Genomic DNA, 24,824 nt, shown 5'->3' on the forward strand with positions numbered 1-24,824 from the left:
CCCTTCTTGAAGGACACATTTCAGATGAATCCTTATTTATTAATCTTACACCCTAATAAGTGCTTTGATGAAAAGAATGTCCCATTATTTGAAACCCCCCCAAAAAAGAAGAGAGAACTGTTCTTGCAGATGGACTCTCGGGAGGAGGAAAGGTTTTACTTCTGGATCAGAAGAATAAATAAATGGAAATCTGCACTTCTCACATGCGTTGCTCTACAGAAGGCGAACATTTTTTTAATGGTGAAAAAGATTAATGAAGGAGGAAGAGAGTAATGTTGGGTGAAGCCCTGATAAACCAAAGATTTATTAAAGCTTGGAAAGAAAATTGTAAATAAACTAATATCCATTAGAGACCAAATGGCAAGGCAACCTTTTTATATGTACATACTGTACTTAGCAGACATTAAATTATTCGAACATACCTACTGCTATGCTTACTGCTTTTTAATGTTTATTATTTTCAAAGTGCACAAATCATCAGTTCGTTAAAATCCATGTTGATTTTAAGTCGACTTTGATTTTAATTAAAGTTGTTTTGGGCCACCTGCCATTTGCACTCTCAGTATGGATGTTTTTATAATGAGCTTACAGTATTTGTTGATGTGTTTTCCATGCTCTTCCGTTACCTTGAAAATGCCATGTCCTTGCAGCATATTGTCCAGTTAAATCAGACGGGAGATGTGTCTTTCTAGTTGTTCTAATGCACTCTAGCGCCAGAGAGAGATTGTCGGATCTATCAATCACATTTGCAGAATGTGCCCTTTCACCAGTGCATGAAAAAATGTTCGACGGTTATATTCAACAGCTTAAGATACACCTTGCAGATTAGATGGACACTGGTCTATTACAGCAATTTCAGAGCATCCACAACATCGAAAGGAGACGGCCCTTCCCTTAACAGATCCTATTTCAGAACATGCACAATTAATACCGCTGAATTGCAAGGCTAATAGGTCTCCTGGTCTTCATTCTACAGGAGGTCCTGCTAACTAAATGAAGTCAGTAACTTCAATGGTGTTAGTTTATGGTTAGTTCAGGCTGCCTGTAGTGTTATGGCTCTCTGGGATAAGGGGTGAGTATTGCTGTAACAAAACACCTTCTGCATTGTGTAAATTAAGCTTTAGAGCAAGATGAACCTCTCATAACACTTTAAAGAACTTGCAGTTTTAATGCTTGGCTAAAGAGGGCATTGTGTGCTAGAGAAAAAAAGAGCCACTTGCTACACAGCTGCAAAGGATTAGCATAATAATGATAAAAATAATAATAAAATCCCAGTTAATGATATCACGCTCAATTTTAGGCTTATTTTAAAGGATGAAAGAGTAATGGCGCAAAACAATGACAACATCAGGATGACATTCAAAGCCCTTTATACCCTGGTATCAAATTTGCACTGCTTTGTCAAATATCAGACTAACTCCAGCTCAGTTTTCACAATTTGTTTTCGGTATAATCGTCTTCCGTTTTTCTGGTGCAAGGTGATTCATGCTAGTTCTACAGGGTTAAACGTTTTACAGTGACATTCAGAAAATGGCTCTGGAGCAAAACAATGCATATGTATAAAACCCCTGATGAATGAAAGCAGATGTGATAGGTGTATAATAGAACATGAATCAAGCCTCTGCTGTTCAAAACGTGGTGAAGAATAAAATGTCACCTTCAGTGTTAACTGCTGTAAGTAATGCAGTCCCGCTAGACTTATAACTTAAAGGGGAACTACAGTTCCAATTTCTCTGACAAGTTATTAAATCTCAGTAACAAAACAAATTAAATGGCGGTATTGAAAAACGTTACAAATTCCGAATCAAGCAAAAAATATCGTGCACTTTGGGAAAGTGCAGTGTGGTCCCACGGGCGAGAGTTCGCGAGAATTGCTACATAGAACCGGCCCTTTCTGGTCACTAGTCTCCGTAACGAATAATATACTGCCATGTACGAGTGAATAAGTACAGCAACAGCCATTGCACCGCGGAAATGTTTCAACGGGATCTGCATGCAGAGTTAACAAGTGGTATTCGTCTGCACAACCGTCTCAAAGTCGACACATTGAATTCAATGCGGTTGCGCTCATTCACAACGGCAGTCTAGTTAATGTATCTAAAAAACACGTTGCCTTGCATTTGTCGGTTTCGTTACATTAGATATAAATGAATACAGTGGCAAAATTCGGTCGGCCTAAAGCGTATGCTTTATTGTAACATATTTTTTTCAAATATCATTAATTTGGCATAGGGCATGTTGTTTACTGACATTTTCTCTGTTTAGGAGTTCACATGATTATGAAGCTGGACAGTTGATAATATGAAATATATTTTCATTTCACATATTGAACCAAATCTTGTGGTCAAATCAGGTGCCATTTCTTCTGTTTTTGCCCATAGAAAGCAAACGATGAAAAGAGAATGCAGTGAGAGGGTTATATCAGTGCTTGATGATCCTCACGATTTAAGTCGTCCCTTTTATCATAATCATATGAAAGTTAAGATGCGCATCAAATATGGTTTTACAACTAAAATCAATATTTATATGGGATTAAAAGAGATGTATTCACAAGATTCAAGTCACCGGAAGTCTGCTTGCAGATCGCAGACTATGACGGGAATATGGCGCTGCGCATACTTGGAAATTTCGTCTGTTTTGTGATGTCAATGAGGGGGTTGACACATTACCCTGTACATTGTACTTTCACTGCGGTCTGAAATGAAATCATCAATGCCTATTCTTTCCAAAGCCGAAATGTAAAAAAGTAGCGTTGCAGTTCCCCTTGTTACGGCAACATAACTTTCTACTGACTCGGGGCGCCTTCGGTTTCATCGCCTTTCAATTCAGATGAGTGGGTTTCGGTCTGTTCCTCCTCGACTTTATAAAACCTGTGGGCATATTGACCTCTGTGAGGAAAAGTGGTGCACAAATCTGTTGAATAAAGGGCTCCGGCGCATCACCGACACACAGCGCATAGGTGTCTCCTGGAAGAATGGCGCTCGGTTTGGTGTTTAAAGACACCAGCCCCTGGTTTAGGGGGACTGGGTGTCTGCCTAGGGCCCCGAGGCCAACATGGGGTCCCCTGAATGTGCAATGCAACATTTTGTTTTTTATACGGCGTGTTCACAAATCTGAAAAAATAAATCCCTCCAGTGTCTTTTTCTGTTTCCTCTGTCCTAACATTTGCTGGTGAAGTGGTGTGATTCCTTGTGAATTGTACTATGCGATGTTTTGATTCACTTCTGCAGCAGGGCTGATTTAGCATAACAGAGCTATTGAGCAGCTCAGGGCCGGGAGCCTGCGTCTGAGAAATGGCGGTTTATCAGGGCTGGAGACAAACTGTGCACACACCAAATGAGTCATCCAGATTGTTAAAGTATTAAAAACAGCATACAGTATGTGGTATTAATATTTAACCAAAGCCAGTCTGGGGCTAGACCATGTTTCATTGTTTGACTCACCATCGTTTTGCCATCTGCTGTCCCTCTGACTCTTAAGAGAAGAGGCAGTCCAGCTGTAACAGTTTTGTTTTACTGCCATATCAAATGTCATACTGACCACCAACAAAATGATCCTCTCGCAGTGTGCGCATGGAGTGGAAGACAGGCTTCTGAGCAGGGTGTTAGTGTTGCCGATCCCGTCCCACTCTGTCCTCGTTCACAACACTTACCCTTTTCCCAGAACAGAAATCCTTAACTTCACAAGTGCGAGAGTGCCGCTCCTGATAAGTCATCTGTATTGACAGTTAGGACTGACTGTCATGAAACATGTCCATCTTACTCTCAGATAACTCTGTGCTCCATTTTTTTAAAGTATTGCACTTTGCACAAGAGATCACAAACTACTGTAGCTGAAACCGAGAAATCTGAAACGTGCAAGGGAGCTAGCTTTGCAAATTTAAATCACTGCGTTAAGATTTAGGAAGCCGTGCTTTTTAGGATGAAGGCTCAGAGGTCAATTAAATTAGAAAAGCTAACATTTTTTGGGAGTAGCATTTTTGGCATTGGGACGTGTAAAGGAAAGATCTTTTTTTTTTTGGCTCAAGAGACCAGGCTTTGCCTCAACTGGTTGGTCGATCTTTTTAATTTTGAAATATCTCTTGAGACAGCCATCAACTTGTCTTAGTCGCAATGCCAAGTAAAAACACACATAAGAACAGTTGCAAACGAAAGGAAGCCATTCTATTTATCTAGACCATTTCTGCAATTTCCCTCACGGGACCAATAAAGTATCTATCTATCTACTTAACAGCTAATTGATCAGAGGATCTCATCCAGTCATTTCATTATTGAAGCCAGGGTATTGGCTTCTACAACATGACCAGGTAGTTTGTTCCAGACTCCCACAACCCTCTGTCTGAAAAAGAGCGTCCTGTTCTCGGTGTTAAACGCACTTCCATGTAGTGTCCATAAGTGTCTTCTGGTTTGTGCTTCACTGATGATTCTGAACAATTCTTCTGGGTTGCCTGTATTGGTGCCTTTGTTGGATTTTGCAAATTTGTATCGGGGTCCTTTGCAGTTTTCTCTGGTCAAGACTAAAAAGGTTCAGTTTCTTCAGCCTGTCAGTGTAGGACTTTCCCTTAAGCCAAGGAATGCACGTAATTTCTCTTGTCTGGACTGAATCCAGAGCACCTACTGTATAAGGGCATTATCCCATGACATTCTTATTCTGCCAGATGGCTTAGTTGTCATTGTGTTGTCCTGATCAGGAACAGGAACGATAGCACATGCAGTCGTTCCGTTCCAGAAACACTGCAGCACTGGCAGAGCTGAATGACATGAAAGGAATGTCCACCTACCAAAGGGACCAGATGGGACAAGAGCCTCCTCTCTTTTGTTAACTTTATGTTGATATGAAACGGATGAATTAAGGGGGGGGGGGGTCTTATTGCGTTTTATTGAAACTGCCCACCTCACTTATGAGAAATTAAATGAATCACTGATTGCTTTCAAATCAAAGCACATTCAAATGCAAACAAATGGAATGAAAGAAAAAGCATGAAAAACTTCGTCCCACAGTAGGTCAGATATCTGTAACGCATGAATAGGTCTAAAAACTAGTAAAAGTATTAAAGATTTGTCTGATGAAAATGTGCCTGTTCCATCAACCTCTAATTATAGATGCTCTGCATTATCCTTTATTTGGCATGTAATTAAGGCTCCTTTTCTATCATGTCCATAATTAGGCTGATAAGAGCCAAAGCCTACATAACACAACAAGAAATAACAAGATCACGTTCTGAAGGAAATGCTGTAGTTTCATATTTTGTGCCAACAATGCAAAGCTTAAGGAGATATTTAAAGTCCACCTCCTGTTTTATTTCCATGATGTTGCTCTGAAGAAGACCTCTTCTTATAACATTACTGAGAGCAATATCCTTGGTGGGCTGAGAGATGTGAACAAGCTGTGAATATCATATTTTGAATTCTTATATAATACCAAATTCTTATATATTATATTTACAGTACTTTATTATTGTTGTTTCAAGAAAAGGATTGTATTACTTCTCATCCTGTCATAAAAGAGATGTATAAGCCTGTATGCTTGGATATGCAAGGTGAAAATGTGCAACTGAACTTAATTCACACTCCACAGTGTAACATTGCTTTCAAAAATACATCTGAACTTGGGTTAGCTGCTTTGCAATTTCTATCTACAATCAATTTCTTTTACAAGGCAACTGTTTTGATAGTTCATCGCTCATACCCGGAAATACAATTAACCCTTTTAAATGAGAAAGCTGAATTTAATATCTACAGCCTGTGTATCCGGAATTGTTATCAGACAAATGGGGTTACTCAGACAGCATTCACAGACCTGTCTCATTGCAAAAGAAGTATCTTAACTGAAGATTTTGCAATTTGTCACAGAAATATAGCAAAACAGCAGGAGTCTCAAGATACGACTATGAAAGGCTGCATGTTTTGGATTTTTTAGGCTAAAAATGTGTACAGCTTAATCATAAAGTGTGCTTCACATGATGCGTCTAATCCCTACACTTTAAGACATTCGGCAAGAAATGAAATTTAAGTAATCTGGGGGTGAAAATATGATTTAGATAAACTGGCAAAACAAGTGAAGTCACAGAGGCATGTTAAGCTATTTTATTAATAATGTATATGTATATATGCAGAATAAGTAAAGAAAATGTCTGAAAGATTAAATGCCTGAAGTAAAAACAGTAAATCTGTTTAATTACAAAGAACCTGCAAGAGACAATAGCATGCTGTCTGTGGAACTCATCTGCAGATTCTCTGCACTAGGAGCTAAGCCATGAAAATGACAAATTATTATTTCTGAACAAAACAGCAGGACCGAAAAGCTGGAGCACCCAGGTATCCTGCAGGAGTAATGGGTTGTATTTTTCTAAGAATAGCACTATGATTATTACATTTGGGTTTTTACTTGCAGTCCCCATTGAAAGGTCGGCACAGTAGCAACTGGATGAAGTGTCTGTTAGTGTGGTGGCAGAACCCCAGGTATAGGCTTGACTTCAACTCGAGATTTTGCCGTTATAAATTATGCAGACGGACACCTGCTGTAATGCAATTCTAACAATACACCAAGCACAAAATAGAACACACACTAACACATCCACATACTGTAGGTTAGCCTGATGTTTTTTGTGCCCAGGCACAGAAGACGCTGCTGGATCTTTAGACCATGGGTATTAAACGTTGTGTGATAACTGACTCATTTAGAGGCTATAAGGCCCAAGGAACAGAAGCGGCCCTACAATCGGGAATAACTAAACATTACAGTAGCAGAGTTAAATCAAGTCTTGTCAGCCGTGTGAGTAGAAACGGATGCAACCCAGTCAAGTGAGTCGGAATGAGAGCCAGAGAAGAGTCTCCTGACATGTTTTACCACCGGCCTTGAGAAATGGAATTGCCGGATTGATCTGCCAATAAGAAGCTACGATCACTGAGCACTCAGGCAGGATCAGCCAGACAATTAAGACTCCAACGAGGTGGAAAGGGAAGGCATCAGTTGGAACGCGAGCCTTTAGACCTGGATATACACAATACTCTGCATCACTGGAACTCTGGGAGTGATTTCAGTCTGCTAGAAGGTCATTAAGGTCACCCTGTAGCAGGGAAAAACTAACCACGAATTAGGCTCTTTCTTGTTTTCAGAACCTTTGTTGACACCTCAAAATATCATACTTTGTAGTGCAATTTTTAGGAATTAATTTAAATATAGCCATGAGGCCTTGTAATGAATGGGGCATCTGTGCCTTATCTACTGTATACTCCCTCACAGAAAAGTAACATATCGGTTATTAACACAGTACTAAACTGACACATGTTACATTATCCTGCCGAATTTCAAAGTAAGAGCAACAGAGTACAGTTAGGCTGGGCTTTAGACACAGGACTGAAGTTTACAGGACAGCAAGATGTTATATCCCCTCCAAATCAGTGTCATGTCGGCTGACTCCATGTATAATCCACAAGATTTTCCAAATTATTCATCTAAAAACAATGAATTTCTTTTCCAATTTCCTGTATATCCCTCTATATTGTTGACCTTCAGCTTTGCTCTTCCACAGTTATATACACAAAGCTTGGTGCACCTGTTTTCCCCAGAGCAAAAAGCTTTTAAAACGACTCCAGACACATGCTGTGAAGTGGGAGTGCGTTGCACAGTTTCACAAATCAGGACGGATTGCCTTCCTCAAAGCCACCAATCACCTTCCTTAATGCCTGATTATTATGGGTTCAGAGACAGAAATCATTCCACTGTATCTGCTGCTCTTGTATTAAGTACAGACGTGTATTTGGATAACATCTTAAAATACTAATGGAAATGACAAAACATTACTTTAGATGGATTCTGTAATAACACCAAGGGAAAAGAAATTCTCATCATGCTTGTTAACCAGACAGTGCTTCTCTTAGGCAGGCTGTTGTGCTACCAGTTGATCAAAGGCTGCTTTCCTGAACACCAATACTAAAAGGAAAAGGCTCTAATATATTTTTATAAGCCTGCTTATTATCAGAGCAGAGTCCTGCCAAGACTGGAGTAAACGTAAGAGCTTTGCTTACCTGCTAAATTAATGCGCAGAGACTTAAATATGTGGTTTTTAGCAACCCCAATTGGAACCCGGGCTCATCAGCAATATAGACGGGCTTCATCTTTCCTAGCTGTGACCTTTAGCGCGAGACAACCAGGGAGCCTAGAGGCAGGAGGGGACTGCTTTGTCCAAAATGGCTAATGAAGTCCAACCGGTCCAGGCAGACACCCTTGGCTCGAATCCAGGCCTTAGGCGATTGCAGAAGCCAGGGTGACGCAAATATCCCCCCCTGTCAATTAAAAGTGCCAGAGCACAGTACACGCAGAGCCACACACAAGCACACTCTGCATACAGTGCTAAACTGTATCTCAACCTGGCTATGTCCAGCAATTTTTCATAGATGTTTTGCATTGCTTTGTAAATTCCTGAAGCTGGTGTGTGGGGCTATATATTTGTGTGCACAATTCTTGTTCTGAATGTTAATACTTATTGAGAGAGAGAGAGACAGATGCTTAGAACAAAAAGAAGGCTCTTTAGGCTCTTTGTCTAGCACTGTGAAACACTGAGAGCTAATGAATATTAATCTTAATTAGCTCTCCTGTTAAATAGCTTTAATTAATATGAATGCTACTGTTACAGTATATCTACCCTTTGCAGCGTAACTGGATGTGATTGGAAGTTGCTATGGATGGAAATGAATCAAATTAAAATAAATGTAAAATGTAAATATATCCCAAAATTCAAAGCACCTCTGCTACTTAGATTTTTTTCTCCGCAAGGCTGAGAAGATGACATACAACAGGAAGAAATTTCCATCTGTGTTTACTCTCTTTAAAGAAAATTACTGAAAAGAAATTCAAAAAGCCTTTGTCCAGAAAAAAAGAATAGCTTAATTAAGTAAAATAATCTGAACTATATCCACTATTGTCTGGATGAATAAAGCTGAAATAAAAAAAAATTGAAACACTGTTTGAAGACAAAGGTATCTTTCTGTTTTTGCAAGTACGTAGACAAAATAATACGCACATCCCCAAATCCACAAGAATTGAGAAACATGCATTCATGATTAACTACAGAAATGTTACAAATTTTACAGCAAAAAAATGTTAGAATCTGCTACTTCTTCCATGGCTATTATACAGCCATGGATCCAACAGGTTTATCAAATGCAGCCCAATTCAGATTGTGCCAAAGCTGTGTTTGTCTGTCCTTCAGGGTGGTCAAATTAGAAGGAAGTGGATGCATTTATCCCGTCTGTCAATCAAACCTCTTTCCATTCTATGGGATCGATGCTTCAAAGCCAGTTTGAAGTTCAGGAGCTCTGACAGATGAGCCCTGCTTTGAGCAGAGTGGAGCAGAGCTGAGGAACAGAGGAGCTTCTTTCTGAACTCGGGTGGCTCATGGCTGATGACAAGTGGGATTTGGATTACGATGGATTTTGTGTAGGCTCAACACAGCTAGTGTTCCAGGCTTTGTTATTGTGATATTTTACCAAGGAAACTGCACACTGATGTGATGCCTGAAAGCAAATGCATCTGGTGCAATCTGTCTCTCAATTTGTCCACAATGCATAGGTTTAAAACTACTGAACAGTAATTGACACAGGCAAAATACGCTGCTGCTCTTTTAGAGTTGCTTAATTCCTTTTGCTTTAATTTAAACCAGAACAGACTGTTCAGGTTTCTAGAATATTTTATGAAGAGTACATTTTTACTACTAGATCTTCATCAGCAGGAGGGATTGCTGATCTCTCCTGGAGGAGAAACATTAGGTTAAGAGTTAGACAATCCAATATACTCTAATCGCAAGCAGTGAAGGTGAGAAGAAAAGACATTACAGATGTGATTTAAAGTGTGAGTAAACAGACTGTACTTATCTCATAAATACTTTATTAAAACACAATAAAAACTGTGCTGTTTAAACAGAAATTATGCAGCCCTGATTACATTGTGTAAATTTTAGCAATACTAGACAAACTCATTGTATAGCAGAATAATCCATTAAACTAACCTTGAGCCTATGAAACCTGAAATGCAATGGGTGTTCTAACGCTGTGCACTTTAAAATCTTCACTCAACAGAACAGTATATTTAAAAAATTGCATTTGTTAATGTAAAATGCAAAAATGTCATTGTGACTGATAATCGTGTTTGACAATAATGACACAAAGCATGTTTAAAGGACCCAAGATTGCCAGACTGTGTATACACAGAAAAAAACTTGACAGTTCTTCAGCATGGACTCGGTGGACATCTTTGTAACAGCAGTGATTTACAAGGACGGGTGTATGCGAAAACAAGTAATCTTTCAACTGTAACTCAGGGGGAAAAAAGCCACATTGTTGGCAAAGGAGTTTTTCGACACTAATGTCAATCTGTGCAAGTAATAGGGATGCTGCCTGTGAAAATGTCATTCTGTGTTATAGATCTATTCGATGGGTGTACTGTGCACAAATAGATCACTGCGACACATATTGATAGTACAGAAACAGTGAAACCCGTGTCTGAGCACAAGGTCATCACCATCAGAAAAGAGGTTTTGAGACTTGTGGCCCTGACAGGTTTTTTTTTCCATCCAAGGCAACATCGGGTAGGAATGAAATTAGGTTTTCTAACAGCACCGTATTTGGCACCAGGTAAATTTCCAGGAGAATCTCTCTTTGAAACTTTGAAAAAACCCACTAAATAGCCGTCTAACCAGTCTGTATTGTCTCTAATTACAAAAAAAGATCACAAACCATTTATATTGTCCTGTTATCAGCCTTCTTATTGTATTATTAGACACACATTGTAGCTATACCTCAGCAAACAGATTTTTGTGTGTGTGGGGGGTTCATTCTTTTTCTTTGTTATTGTGTTTGTGTTTTTTAAAACTAGGGATACTCGGTATTAAACAAAACCTAAATGAGGAACTCTGTGTTTGCTGCTCAGGTTAATGAATTTCAGTGCACATTGTGGCTCTAGTGAGGTGATGTATCTGTATTTTCAGGTTTATATAAACATAGGAAATACAACTGTTGTAGCGCTTTAATCTTTGCAAAGTAAGTGTTGCATCTGCTTATTATCATAAGAACACTTACAAGTGAGAGGAGTCCATTAGATCAGTCCAACCTGTTTGGTAATTAGTAATAAACAGATCTCATCCGACTGTTTCTTGAAGCCAGGGTATCAGCTTCAACAACAAGGCTCGGTACCTTGTTCCACACTCCCATAACACTTTGGGCGAAGAAGTGCTTCCTGTTCTTAGTTTTAAATGTACTTCCATATGCTTTATTGTTTCCTCTAGTTTGTATTTCACTGTTTATTCTGAAGAAGCCCAGTGTGTGGCGTAACAGAGCTTTAAAGGGTATGAAAGTTTCAAGATAGGCTTGTGTTGCTGCTAGGAATGACTGTGTTTCAGATGACTGTTTTATAACCCGTGGGCTATACATTTTTGCCTTTGCATGAGCTACAAAATGTAAACCCAGTGTATCATTTTGTGGTGCACTTCTTACCTTAGTAGTAAATAAACAAATACTAAGGCAACTGAAGTTAATAGCTGGATTGTTGACCTTTTTAAGCCCAGACAGTAGTAAAGAACAGTGCAGTTCCAGCTATAAACAATTGTTGACAGGCTGAACAAAAAAATCAAGTGTCATGAGAAGCGAAGCCATTTCTGTCCCATGTAGGACTGCAGCCCTTCTCTCTGTCTTTATTTGTGCCACCTGGAGACAGTGCAGCTTGTCCAAAGTCACCCTCGCCTTCGATATATCGGTTATATTCCTCTCATCCAGTGTGGCCCTTTGTTGGCATTCATTTTCCCTGTCAGTTTTGCGCAAGAAGGGGACAAATTGATGAACTGAGCAGCTGACGAATGGTGGCCCACAGACTGGAAGGTCAAGGCAGCCTAAAATAATTTACAACCACACGATTCAGCGCAGTCATGGGTGGCTGTTGAAGGAAACCGCGTTATCATTCGTGCCAACCCCCCTTCCCTCGGCGCACGGTTCACGTCCCCAGTTCCCGTCAGTATCCCGCTTTCAAAACGGCAACAGCCGGTTACACCGCAGGTTTGCTGGGCAGGTTAGAGAGCGCCGGCGATGGGCGTCGGCTGGTAGGGGCGCCGGTGAAGTCCGCCAGCGCGGACGTGTGCTCTCGGTTCGGGAGTCGTCATCTGAGTGCGTGCGGCAGTACCATTCAAAGAGCTATGACAATCAGCATGCTTATACCTCTGAAAATGGCGCTGCCACCTGCACCACCGCAGTCCCGGATCCCGGAGGGGGAATCTTGGCCGACGCTTTTGGAGGGCAAAGCAGAAGCAGAAATGCCACCATCGCAGGAATCTATGCAATGAAGTAGCTTGATCGGGTCCTCAAGAATTGTCACGTCTTCATTGGGGTTCATTACTGTGCTCTAAGGCCGTGGGATCGGTGTTTTATCTGGGATTGCCTAGCACTTGAGCACTTGAGCCTTAAACACTGCTCGGCTTGTTTTAAACATGGAGACGCATGCATTAGAAATTTGAGCAAATCATTTTTGCCGGCTCCCATAATAAACATTTAAAACAGATTGTCTCCTGATTTATTTAGGGGAGACACTGCCTGGAGCTGAAATATTGTAAATTGCAGTAACTCTTATTGACATTAAGCAAATTATAAACTGACCTCCACCATCAATTGTGTTGGAGTTGACAGATTCATGCTCATTTTAAGTTTGATCACCCCAGCGAGGGATTGAAATGCCAGGGTGATATTTACAAGCAGGCTCTTGGAGAGTCGTTACACTTTGGCCTAGAGTTTTGAGCTCTTAAGTATGATGTAATGTCGTGGGTCTAAGCTTTTGGGGATCGATTTATCCTCCTGGTTATTTCCCTTCTTCATTCTCCACCTATCATTTTCCTGGTGTACCTGCAATATTAGATATACAGTAGGGTCTCGACATTTGCAAGGGCTCGGTGCAGAGAACCGTAGCCAAACTAGCATACAACCTCATCCATCCCTATGCCACTGCATAATTTACTACAGTATACAGTATCGTTCAAAGACACAAGTAACCCTCCTTTATATTAGTACTGATAAAGAACTAATGCATTTCGCTTTAGGATATTTCAAATAACTTTGAGGAATTAAAACCACAGTAATCACTAACATGCATACTAGTAATGAGCTAGAATAAACAACTCGAGGCACAGCTCAGCAGCCAGAGCCTGCCTGCACTTTCTCTCCCTGCCTTCCCAGACCCACGACTAGCAAGCCCCACAGTAGGGAAATGCGAGCTCGTAAACAGCCCGGAGCGATCGTCGCAGGATATAAACAAGGCCACGCTGAGAGGCGGGTGCTGGGTAAGGAGTGCTTGGGCAGGGGGCAGGGCGGAGCTGCTCCCTCACCAGCTGGATTCGTCTCGGGACGCTAGTCTTGAAATTTGCTCTTAACATCCTTCCTGCTCTGCTCTTCTTCCTGTCCGAGCCCCTGCTGGCCAGGCCGAATTGTGAATAAGTGGATCCGCAAACGTCACATTCTCAGATGTCGAGGCCCTACTGTACTTTCACAGGTGATACACCTGTGCTGAAGCGATCCCATGGAAGTAAGCACAGGACACGCCTTCTGAGGGGGGGGGGGAACTTCAGAGGGCTCGTGACCATACATGGATTGAATGAACATGACCAAGATGGAGGAAAAATCAGAACCAAAGTGTGAATGAAAAAGAGGCTTGTCAAATCTCCAAGATGTTGTATCGATTTCTTCACATCGCAATTTGCCCGTGACAAACTGAGCTTGCATTAAGGATTTATTTTCAGGATAAAAGACAGAAAATTTATTTTCAGAACAAGGGGTACGTATTTCACTGTGACAGAGAGCTTCTGAAAAACCTTGCTTTTGACGGAGGAGCTAATGAAAGCGTAAGGAAGCAGCAGGAGGTTTGGAGATAAAGGCAAATGTTTTTTTATGCAAAAGAATAAAGAAACCTAAAGGCATAAAGTCAGGTCAACAAATACGACTGATCACAATAGGAGCATGGCAGCTGCTGTCTTTAAACTGCTTTTCTCTTCCAACTTGCCTTAGTTTCTTCCAACAATCTAACATGACAAGTCAGACCAGATAATATACAGAGCCCCTGGAAGAATGGGTAGGAGTGTACTGGTCTCCACTCTGCTGTGTGGACCCATGCCAATCAGTTATTCCAGTGGTCAGTTCACCTGCTGTGCAGAAAGGCCATGTCAAATTCACAGGTGGATTGTCATGACCCTGCCAACTAGGTCTGGACCTTCATGCACCGTCTTTTCATTGTCTCTCAGGGTGACGCACACAAACACCCTACTCTGTCAAAAATAAAACTGACTGGACTTATGATCCACTTTTGGATCTCCACTCATTTTTATTTCTGCATTTGCTAATTAAGGAGAGGTTCAGCAGGTCACTGTTCCTTTCCATGCTGACATTAAAAATATTTATTAAACTATATTTAATTTTTAGCTTGAAAGACAACAGATTCTGAATGGTAGCTATCCTTATGTATTGTGCAGTATTTTATGACTATAATTCTATCAAAGTCACAGTCACATTTTTTGTATTTTCTCAAAGCCTGCCAGGGACTTTATTTCAGCTGTGAATGTTGCAAGACCTCAGCCAACGCAACTTCTTTCATGATTCTCTTAAGTCTGTTCTTCTGATCCTGTATTTCTGCGCATTAGGGCTGATTTTTTTTTATTTCATACCATAAATTCAGTCGTAATACAGGAATATCGCGTGTTATTACAGAAAGCAATAATTTCAACATTACCCTGAAATACCTAGTAAATATTTGAATGCCATTAATGTTTTACAATAAACAGTGCAGGATTACTGAATTTATCAAATGTGTAAAAAAACTCGGTACCAGAGGGGATCTAGAGGGATATACTCTGATATGTATAGTCATCTGTTGTTGTTTTTTTAGGGTTTTCATATTGTTTAGCTACTACCTTAAAAGCAGGTATATCTATGCACAAGATATTAGACGTTCATCACTAACACTGCACTTATGCACAGAATGACAATAGACCTGAAGATCTAGCGCGTGCTTCCATTCTAAAACACAGAGGTGTGTTCCCTGTTCTCGTTATTGCAGACAGTTCACCATGGTGATCCTGGAATGTTCTGTCTGCACAGTGATGTCATGTTTCACAGTGTTGCACATCTGCGCTGTTTCCAGTCAGTCGTCAGCGTGTTTATGTTGGCAACAAACGTGTGCATGAGGGATTACCCTCAAGCTGTCCTGGACAATTTATCTCCTGGATACTGTGACAGCATCCTAAAAAAAACTGATGACTGTGCAACATTTACAAAGTAAAACTTTAAAAATTCACTTTAATATGGAAAACAGGACGTTATTTTTGTTTGTTCCTTCCCATAGAATATGTTAAGGAGCTACTGGACACCTGCTCAAAAACTCTTCTTAGTAAACTTCTTAGTAATGTTATCCCTTCTGATGCTTAGTTAAAAAACTGATAAAACAGTAAAAACTTCCAAAGCCTGGTCCACAATCATGTTTATTCATGTCTAAAGCTTAACATGCAATACAATGACTTCACTGTTCAGATGCTGCAGTCAGTATCTGAACCATCTCTCTCTTTGTATCTCGTTACACAGTCTATTAAAACTGTGATCTACTTCTCAATAATATTCACTGTTCCTATCATGGGAGGATTTAATTTCATTTGAAAAGTCAATTGGGCAATACAAACAAACCTTTTAGAAAAAACGAAATAGCTGAGGACAGAGGTCTGCAACACTGTTAAACGTCCACAACAGTGATAGTCTGTCACAGATTAATGCAGTTGCTGTTTTGCACTGGACCTTCTTTAAAAAAATAAAACGCCTGTTCTAGTCCACGGAAAATCACTGAGCATGGCAGCTTAAATACTGGTTTTAACTGATGGCAAATTGCAGGAGATGTGGCTCATGTTTTAGCTTTAACAAGATGCTCTAAAGGCCATGACCTCTGTATCTAGGCCTTCTGTGATGATAAAAGCGTGGGAGTCTAATTAAAGCCACCTGACTGCATGCCTGTCAGCAGAGAGAGGACCCATCCTCCCGTTGAGTTCTCATCTCTCTTCCGATTCTTACTCTCCATGTACTGCTCAGGGACCCAGCTGTGCAGACCTGGCATCTTACTGTACAGCACTGGGCCCTGGTTATCTGTGCATAGAGGTTGGTCCTTTGCAAGCTTGCCATTACTCTTTCAGGACAAACTCCTTCGATGCAGAAGATAAACGTTTGCAAGTCCAAAACTGAGTACAAAGCAACAGTTTTTCCAGTGGTCCTGGCATCTCAAACACTTTAAAACTGCAGCTCAGTTTAATTTTGTTTACTTTGACCATGCCGGATAACTGACACCATACCCAGCCGGTAGAGTTCTCAAACTCCACAAGCTATCACAACTGGCTTATGAAGGGCTTTTGTATTCTGCACAACAGCGAACACTGAACAGAGACGAAGAGATCCACGCATTGAAGCTGCCAAAACAGTCTGAAAAATCAAAATACAGGCATTGTTTTGTAACTTCAGCTGCTAAAAAAGTGCTACTTCCGTGGATAAAAATCTAGTGTCTGGGAAGTTTCTTTAAGACACCAGACCCTGAGCTTATTTGGGTTTTCAAAGGCAGTTCTCCGTTTTGGAATAGATAACAACCTTCAAATGACAGAAGGCAGCGATACCCTTGAAGATAATGAGAAGCTGACATTACTGGCAAGCAATTCTAAATCAAATGTCATTCCATTGACCCAGTGCAATGAAATTGGAGAGCACAACACATACTTAAGGCTAACTAACACTCAAAGAATGATAACAAAAGAGGATTACAACTGGCAGCATCCTTAAGAGCAAAGGCCAGGTAGCCTTGATAGAGCCAAATCAAAGTTTAACAATTCAAGGAGTCTTGTAGGTGGTGATGTTCTGTGCCTGGGTATCCCCTTATGAGCATAGTGTGACAGTGACCTGCACAACAACTCACTGACACCTGAGGGTTGTGGGGGCTGGTCACCGCAAAGATCTTTGAGTAAGAGCAGACGCCACAGTTTCTTGATACAATCACAGTACAAAGTGCAGTACACTAAACTGTAAAACTGTAGTGATCAGACAACTCTAAGAAACACCCTTTTCTTCACAATCGATTTCTGCAGCTGTGTGCTGTTAAAAGGTGCTTTTAAACACTGTGAGCTTTCTAGGGGTTAGTAGGTCTTAGGCGGTGATACATGTGCACAACGAAGCAACAAACTAAACTGCGTACAAAGCCCGTTGTATCGGAGCATCTGAAATGGGAGATGTGAAAATGGAAGGCGGTGAGGCTGGAAGAGGAGAGAAGCAGACTCACTTGCATGCCCTTCAGACAGCTCTAGACAGGAACTGGCCTGGTGTTGCAGAACCAGAGGAGCAGTTTGGAGGCAGAGGAGCAGCCGCTAGACCAGAGAAGAGAGAGGGGAGGTGAGCGAGGGGACAGCGGTATTCCACAGAGAGGGAGAGGAGGACAGGCAAGGAGAAGTTGGGAGACGGGGGAAACAGAGAGAGGGAGAGAGAGAAGAGCAGGTTAATCTGTGCCCATAACCATTATCAATAACTTGGCATACTGAGCTGCATCACACTTTTTAGCTTCTGGCAATCGGTAAAGGTGTGAAATGAAAAGGTGACCTGTCCTACTATGCCTGGCCAACCGATTAGACACTCCCACCAAATGACCCAAATAATGTGTTGAATCTCGGAAGGCGGTAAGTACGGAGTTAACAGGACATGACATGTTCTACACCTGGTTTAAAATACTTGGAACCCAATCCCATTCCTTTCTTCTAACATCGTTTGAAGGATGTTTTAGAGATTGTGGTGTGGGGGACTTAACTGCACATTCCACCAGTTTTTAGCAGGATTAGGATCTGGGCGTTGCAACATGCTGGGAACATGGCCACTGTCTCGCGCTCCTCCAGCTAGTCTCATGGGAGATTCATGGGAGTGTGGATACCCGGTACAATGGGCAAAACTATGCTTTTCCATCTAATGCATCAAAGCACTTGCAAACACATTTAATCTATTTCTTGCCTGCCAAAAACTAATTGCATAACCATAGTGCATCTAGGCTCATTTGCAGTGCATCTTGCAAATTGTATTCGAGAAATACAAACGCTGCTAACCATCTTGTTACCAATGTAACAGTATCACAGGACTACAAAAGGCACCCCTCTCCTAATTATTGGGTTAATGGAATAAAGCACCTGCAGTTTAAGGATTAAAAATAAATAGAGAGCTCATCAAAAGACACTCTAAATGTTTAAATTCCCCTGCACCACTCTGACCATGAGCACAATTAACAGGTGTCAGCTAAAAAAACAATTAACTTGCAAAGGTGAATTTTTGTTATGGTCATTTGTGCATTCATGCTCAGCTGTGCTCTTACCATGATTTATTTAAATGCGGATCACTTTAGCGCATTTTGAGCTAGTAGCTACAGTGCAATGGGAGTCTTTCAAAATCAAGAGATTGCTAAAATCTGCATGATAAAGGAATATAAAATTTTATTTTTATATATATTTTTATATATTTTAAAAGTTTTAACAGGCTATTCTCTTAAGATTACACTTCTTGATACAACCAACGTGATCTGTTTGCTCATTTAAAGCCAAAACATTTGATGGCTGTACAGTAACCCCTAAAAATGCTTGCCTAAGCTTTCCCTTAAACAATAATGAGATTTTGCATCCTTTCTGCCCCTAACAAAATAGTTTGCATTCGTTTAGATAGGGATGAGCGGAAATGCACAGTGAAACGTGATTAGACATGAATTCTGATCATGTTTTTTTTTTTGTCGTCTTGATAACACCAATCTGTGTGCTTGCCCTGCAGCTTTCGTAATGTGATGTTTTTTTCTCATTTCTTTTTTCCATAACCAGGGTAGCATTTTTTTATCCTGGAAAAATAACTTTGCAATAAATTATAAGTTTAGAATTTAAAAACGTCAGGTAAATGAAACTTTGGATGGATTATAGAGCTATAATTGTAGTGGCCATCATTATAACGAGGTAAAATACTTTAGTTTCTCTCAATTAACCTCTCTTTAACACGGCAAAACTTTTATTAATTTAATATTTATCAGTCATTGGTCTACATGAAAAGAAGGTTCTATCATGTATATTGATTGCTCACAGTACCCGTTAGTATACAAACATTTTCCTCCTGAATCAAATCAGTGAGATTGCTCCATTGCCCCAGGATCAACCCAGGAGGATCTTGCCCCAGGATCTTTGGTGGTTGTCAGGAAAATGATTTATTTGGGTATATCCCAGAGTTGTTTGCCTGGGACTCTTACAAACTGAAGCCTGCAGACTGCTCTTCCAACTGAGTGAATATATTTACAATTACTCTGAAACTCCTCTACCCTGGGTGTTTTAAAGGCTTGAAAACCACTCCTCCCTTTCCGCATTGGCTATATGCAAATACCTTGTGATTTATTGGACCATAAGTAATGACCGGGGGAGGAGCCTGCCACCATGTGCTTGACCCTGGAGGCCGCCATGTTGGGTCGCCTCCAGATCAGCCCAAGGATACACAGTAAAAATATTTTACACTCTTTCCCACACACCACGGCCAATACGAATGCAGGAAATAAAATACTTTGACATAGAATAGAGAGCCACTTGAAACTGGACAGAATTTTAAGCCCTTGTTCACTAAAAAAATGGTGAGGCTATTGCATTAAAAATAGTGCCCGTAAAGAGGGAGTTACATGTGAAGTGCTTTAGAGTGCTGCTGATGCTTAAGCCTGAATACAACAACCCTGAAGCAACTTAGGAAGCAACTTACATTACTGCAAGAAGAAATAAAGTGTTTTCAGAAGGAAGGGGGAGGGTGGATTAAGACCAGTGTTGAATGTGTAAATCACAAGGTCCTCTGTGATCTGGACACAATATCACTGCAATGTGCTCTCGACACGCGTTCAATTGACAACATGCTAAAAAGGCCACTTTAAAAAAAAATTGTTTTTAATGAGAAATTTCAAGTACCAAAACCATATTTTCTTTTTAGCCCACTCTGCGCTTGACACATTTCCGCTTTGACGTTGGGACTGCAGGGTTTCTGAATCTGACTGTGTGATCTCCGGCTAGCCTATATTGTACATATCCCGAATGCGACCATACTGACGAAATATATAATTATAGACAATTTTTATGATAAATATTTGTATATTTAATAAAACCATGATTTAAACACTGTGTTGGTTTAGAGAAAGTTACGACCAGGTGTGAAACATGACTAGGGCCCTTTTTGTGGCCGAAACGTTGGTTGAAACTAGTACCCACGTCTAGCACGCTGCGCTTTCTTCTCAAACTGCACTCCGCTCCTTCCAGTATTGCTGCATGCACAGCACTGGAATGCAAAATCCGCCCCATAGCAATCCCACCCAATCCTCCAGCCAAGCAGTTTAATGCTCAAGATACTGTACGCAGGCTTTCATCTTAAACAACTTGTATAATGAAAACCTATCCTAAATAAAGCTTTTAATTGTAGTAGTTTTATTGGAGTGAGTTAAACTGAAGTGGTTAAAATAGCTAAAATCTCTAATAGACTAAGGGCCCTGGGATACCTTGTGGTTCAGATAAGTAGTTGCTAAGGGATTGTAAAAGTGAGAGAACAATGATGTCTGTTTTATGTTTAGAAATATGCAATTATTTTTTCCCATGTGATTGTTTTGGAAGTTGCATGTCTTACCATGAAGGTAAGTTAGAAAGATGATGTTTTTTTCCAGTATAAAATACATTTTCTTAACCCCCTGTGGTTACACCACAAATCTATGCTGATTCTGCTTTTGCTTTCTTCCAATTATCTCCTGCACACAGACAAGGGTGTCAAAAGCAGACGTGATGATCAGAACACATTCCAAGCCAGAGCACTTGACTCTCTGAGGTGCAGCAGCTCTTCGTACCGATACCTGCAGATCTGCATATCTGTAAATTGATTAAAGCTGAACTCCTGAATGCCATTGAAATCCATGACATGAGACATAATAAGAAATGAAAAAACAGGGAAATGATGTTGTTTCATATACTGTGTATTGTTTCCAAGATGGCTACAATGCCTTCTTGACACATCACAAAGACTAGGATTTGTCCTTGCTTTGCTAGCTACAGTAAAAAGCAAATCAAAATAGCTAGTAGATAATCAAAACCAGAATGAAAGCATCTTCTATAGATGCATCTCTATGATTGCCCAGTGACGACCAGACAAACTCCATCCTGCACAACAATATCCAGCCTTAATTAGAGAATACAAAATATGAAGCAGGGGGAAGGAGAAAGCAAATTGCCAGAAAACACTAAAACAATTACACAGCAGCTGCAGAAAATTGCATATTTGGTTTCAAGAATTGATTTAAGTCTCCAACTACATAGCAGTTTGAACCATTTGGGGTTATAAAAGATGCCAACAGCCAAACAGCAGGTGTTCAATATTTCGAACATATCTTGGTTTTAAGTACACACTATCAGACTACTGAATGTCATTCTAAAGCAGCCTGTCTTTTTGTAGTGTAGTATTTTTTTACCCACTACAGCAGTACGGGCTGCATAGGAGCTCATTGTAAAATCTCAAGGACAGCAGGAGTCGAGTCTTATTTCCAGGGCTTGTGATGCTGGTATTTTCCATCTCCTGCCAACATGCAATAGTGGTCTTACAGGGCATTTTCAAGGAGCAGCAATGTACCATTTTGTAAATTCATTAGAACACCTCTTGGTTTCTTTAGTTTTGGTGTGATGTCTATAAGGAAACTGAAATGATCACAGAAGAATTTATTGATGGTCTAATTTGACCAGTGAAATTAGAATTCAACACGGGCAAATAATTTAAAGAGAAAAGGAGCACCTACTGTAAATACAAATCAAACAAATTAGACTTAGGAATTTATTTTTGGGAAAATTTCAAAAATATATGGGGCATTGGGTTAGCATAAGCACTACAGTATTCTAGTCCATCACACTGTTCCACTGTCACACTCTGAGACGCTGTTGATTTATCTTCAGATACAGCATCTCAGTTGATGATGACGTCTTACATCCTTCCAAGAAATGTCAAATTGTAGTTTTAGCTTCTTAAGATCAGAGTTTGCAAAACTGAATTGATCGTGAGAATCTCTGTTCTAATGCATATGAACTCTGAATTAATGTGACATGGTCTCTAACATGGTCCTCCAGAATATGCCCAGGTTTGGCTTTGTACTTCATTTCACTGTCCTGTATTTCCAAAATATATTTAGGCCTATCTATGCTTCGCCCAGAGTGCTTCCTGTATCGTTTCATGGCTTCTAATTAACTTCTATACTGTGACGCATACGGCCACCATTGGTTGTGAGAGCCGGCTTACCAGCGCGGTGACGTCACCGCCCTTCCCTGTGAATAGCAGGGACCGCAGCCGCCGGGCTGAGGGGAGATTTCCCTTTGGCTCAAGAGGCTGGGTCCCTGTTGAGTGACGCCGGAGGCCCGGGTTCGAGTCCCCGACGGTGGGGGGCTGACCTGAGGCGGCAGAGGCGAGGGTGCACACCCACGTGAACCCCGGAGCACTACAATACTTTCTGAGCAGCTTGGGGAAGGCAATGACAAAACACTGAAGTGACCAAGGGAACCAGGCCCTGTCAGATTATCCTTTCACCCAGACCCAGGCCTACTGTATGTGTGCAGTGTCTTCTTAAAGCAGACATTCTGCACAGAAATGACCGGGGGAAGAAAACCCCACACTTTAAGCCAGGCGGTGATTCTCACAACTCGTGTTTAAAGTTGGAAAACTACAAAGGGACATCAAGAATCAGAGGTGAAGGAATTTCTGAATAGTCTAACACCATTACCCACCGCACCCAGGAAACAAATGGGGAGATGGGCAGTGCTCTGCACTAGTGGATGTACATAAGAAGGCAGCTGCTTAAGCGATGACACCCTTCACTGTCTCTTTGACAGCAAGACTCATGTAATCTGCACACCAAGTCTGTATTTGTGTGCAGCGGTTATGATTGCACATTTGACCAGGACTTCATTTCCATTACTCTGAGCGGTGCTGATGCATGCAGCTGGAAAATGTCTTTTTATCAGTGTTGACACAGTCCAGCCCTCCTGTTCTGCGTGCTTCACTTATCTGAGGTGCCATTCACCACCTCAGCCTACAACCTACTCCCCCAGCAGCGAGCAGGTCCCCTGACTAATGAGCTGACCAGCAGTCAGTTTAACAAACAGAAACAAGTGCAGCAGAACATTAGACACGTGTTCGACATGTGAGCATGTTGAAACTATAGGAAAACATGCCAAAACCCTGGTCAAACTCCAGTACAGAGGAAAAAGCCTGTGATACATTTGCACAGGTAAACCTTCATATGGGGTTGCCTTGATTCCTGTTTTGGTTAACAAGTTTATATTTGTGAGTGTGGAACACTGCCTGCTACAAAGCTACAGAAGACCGGACATCTCAACCCACTGCTGTGGATCAAATGACATTTTGTTACAATTGGATCAGAGACACATTATCTCCATCTCTAGAGAAACTGCTTCTTGGTGGTACGTCTCTATAAAAATTAACAATTCATTTCAGGGAGCTAGTGACTGACGTTGCATTGAAATTTACCACTGTAGTGGAGAGTCCCTCAGGCTGCAATTGCCTTCTGTGCACCTAAAACAAAGAGGCTCTGGTCTATAAACTAGTAAGCAAAGTTATTTTTAGGTTTTGTAATTTTATTCACTGTTTTGAAATGAGATGCCATAAAAACAGAACTGCATGTTCCCCTGCTACAGTTTAAACAAAGAAATGAAAAATTTCTGTCTAATATAAATACATATTTATAAAATATATTCCATAAAAATCTGTTGGAAACATCCACCTGGTGTTACAAGGTCCAGAAAATAACAAAGATAAATATTTTCCTACTTTTAATTTGGATGGAAGCTTTTTAAGAACATTTATTACTTTGGAAGCTTTTATTCAGAGAACTAATCATAAGCATTCCTCAGGCGCACAAGCAAAATGGACTAAACGTCTCTAACCATGCCCATATTTGCATCACTTAAAACACACTTCGGTTTGCTTAAAAATACGATTCTGATTGCTATAGATTTCCTGCATCTGCCTTTGGCAAAGAGCTGAAGTAAATGGCCATTATTGAACCAAATAAACATTTATGCCTGGACACAGTCACCTTTTCACACTGCTAATGAAATACACTGCTGACTTGTGACTAAAATGCAATATTGCCTAGGGATCCATTGCTAGACTAGAAAGCAGGTTTGTATCAATATCAAGCTTTGGTTAGCTTGGAATTCTTTGTTCTACAATTACAAAGAACTTGGCTGAGAAACGGCAGATACTTTGCCTTCATGGATAAAACTGCACAACACAATGCTGAAACTATATTACATTTCTACATGGTATACAATTATGAAAATAGAAAAGAATGGAAATCTGAAAAATGGTCATCTCTTTTTCACATGCAGGATTCTCATAGTTCATATCCAAACCTATCAGAATTGGTTCATCGAATGAAAAGCAGAACTCTGCACTGACTATTAAACATTGTATTATACTTACTATTCTTCCCACAATTCTTACACTGCATGTTTGGTTTAGACTCCTAACTAAATAAAAACCTGCATATACTGTAACCTACACCAGGAGCAATGGCATGATACTTCTGTTAACATTACATTTCAGTGAGCATCTCATCTGAAATGAGATCATTCATTGGAACGTTTTTAACTTCCACTTGCCTGGATGAATGAGCAATTCAGAAACAAAGCCCAGGTATTACTGAGAAATAAGAATCATGTAACGTACTTATTGCTCATTCAATTAATT

At 40.5% G+C, this 24,824-nt stretch overlaps 1 protein-coding gene across 3 annotated transcripts in view; it reads right to left on the bottom strand.

Annotated features, from left to right (window-relative positions):
• Positions 1-24,824, bottom strand: part of htr4 (5-hydroxytryptamine receptor 4) — a 143,982-nt gene that overhangs the window by 15,617 nt on the left and 103,541 nt on the right. The window contains exon 7 of one of the 3 annotated variants that reach the window (XM_088604723.1): positions 17,329-17,413. The exons of the other annotated variants lie outside the window; for them this stretch is intronic. Coding sequence (XP_088460849.1) covers positions 17,350-17,413 — 64 coding nt within the window. The 3' untranslated portion in view covers positions 17,329-17,349. The remainder of the gene's footprint in view (positions 1-17,328; positions 17,414-24,824) is intronic. 3 annotated transcript variants of the gene reach the window in all.

The sequence above is a fragment of the Lepisosteus platostomus genome, chromosome 13 (assembly GCF_059453375.1).
Source record: "Lepisosteus platostomus isolate fLepPlt1 chromosome 13, fLepPlt1.hap1, whole genome shotgun sequence".
Classification (NCBI taxonomy): Eukaryota; Metazoa; Chordata; class Actinopteri; order Semionotiformes; family Lepisosteidae; genus Lepisosteus; species Lepisosteus platostomus.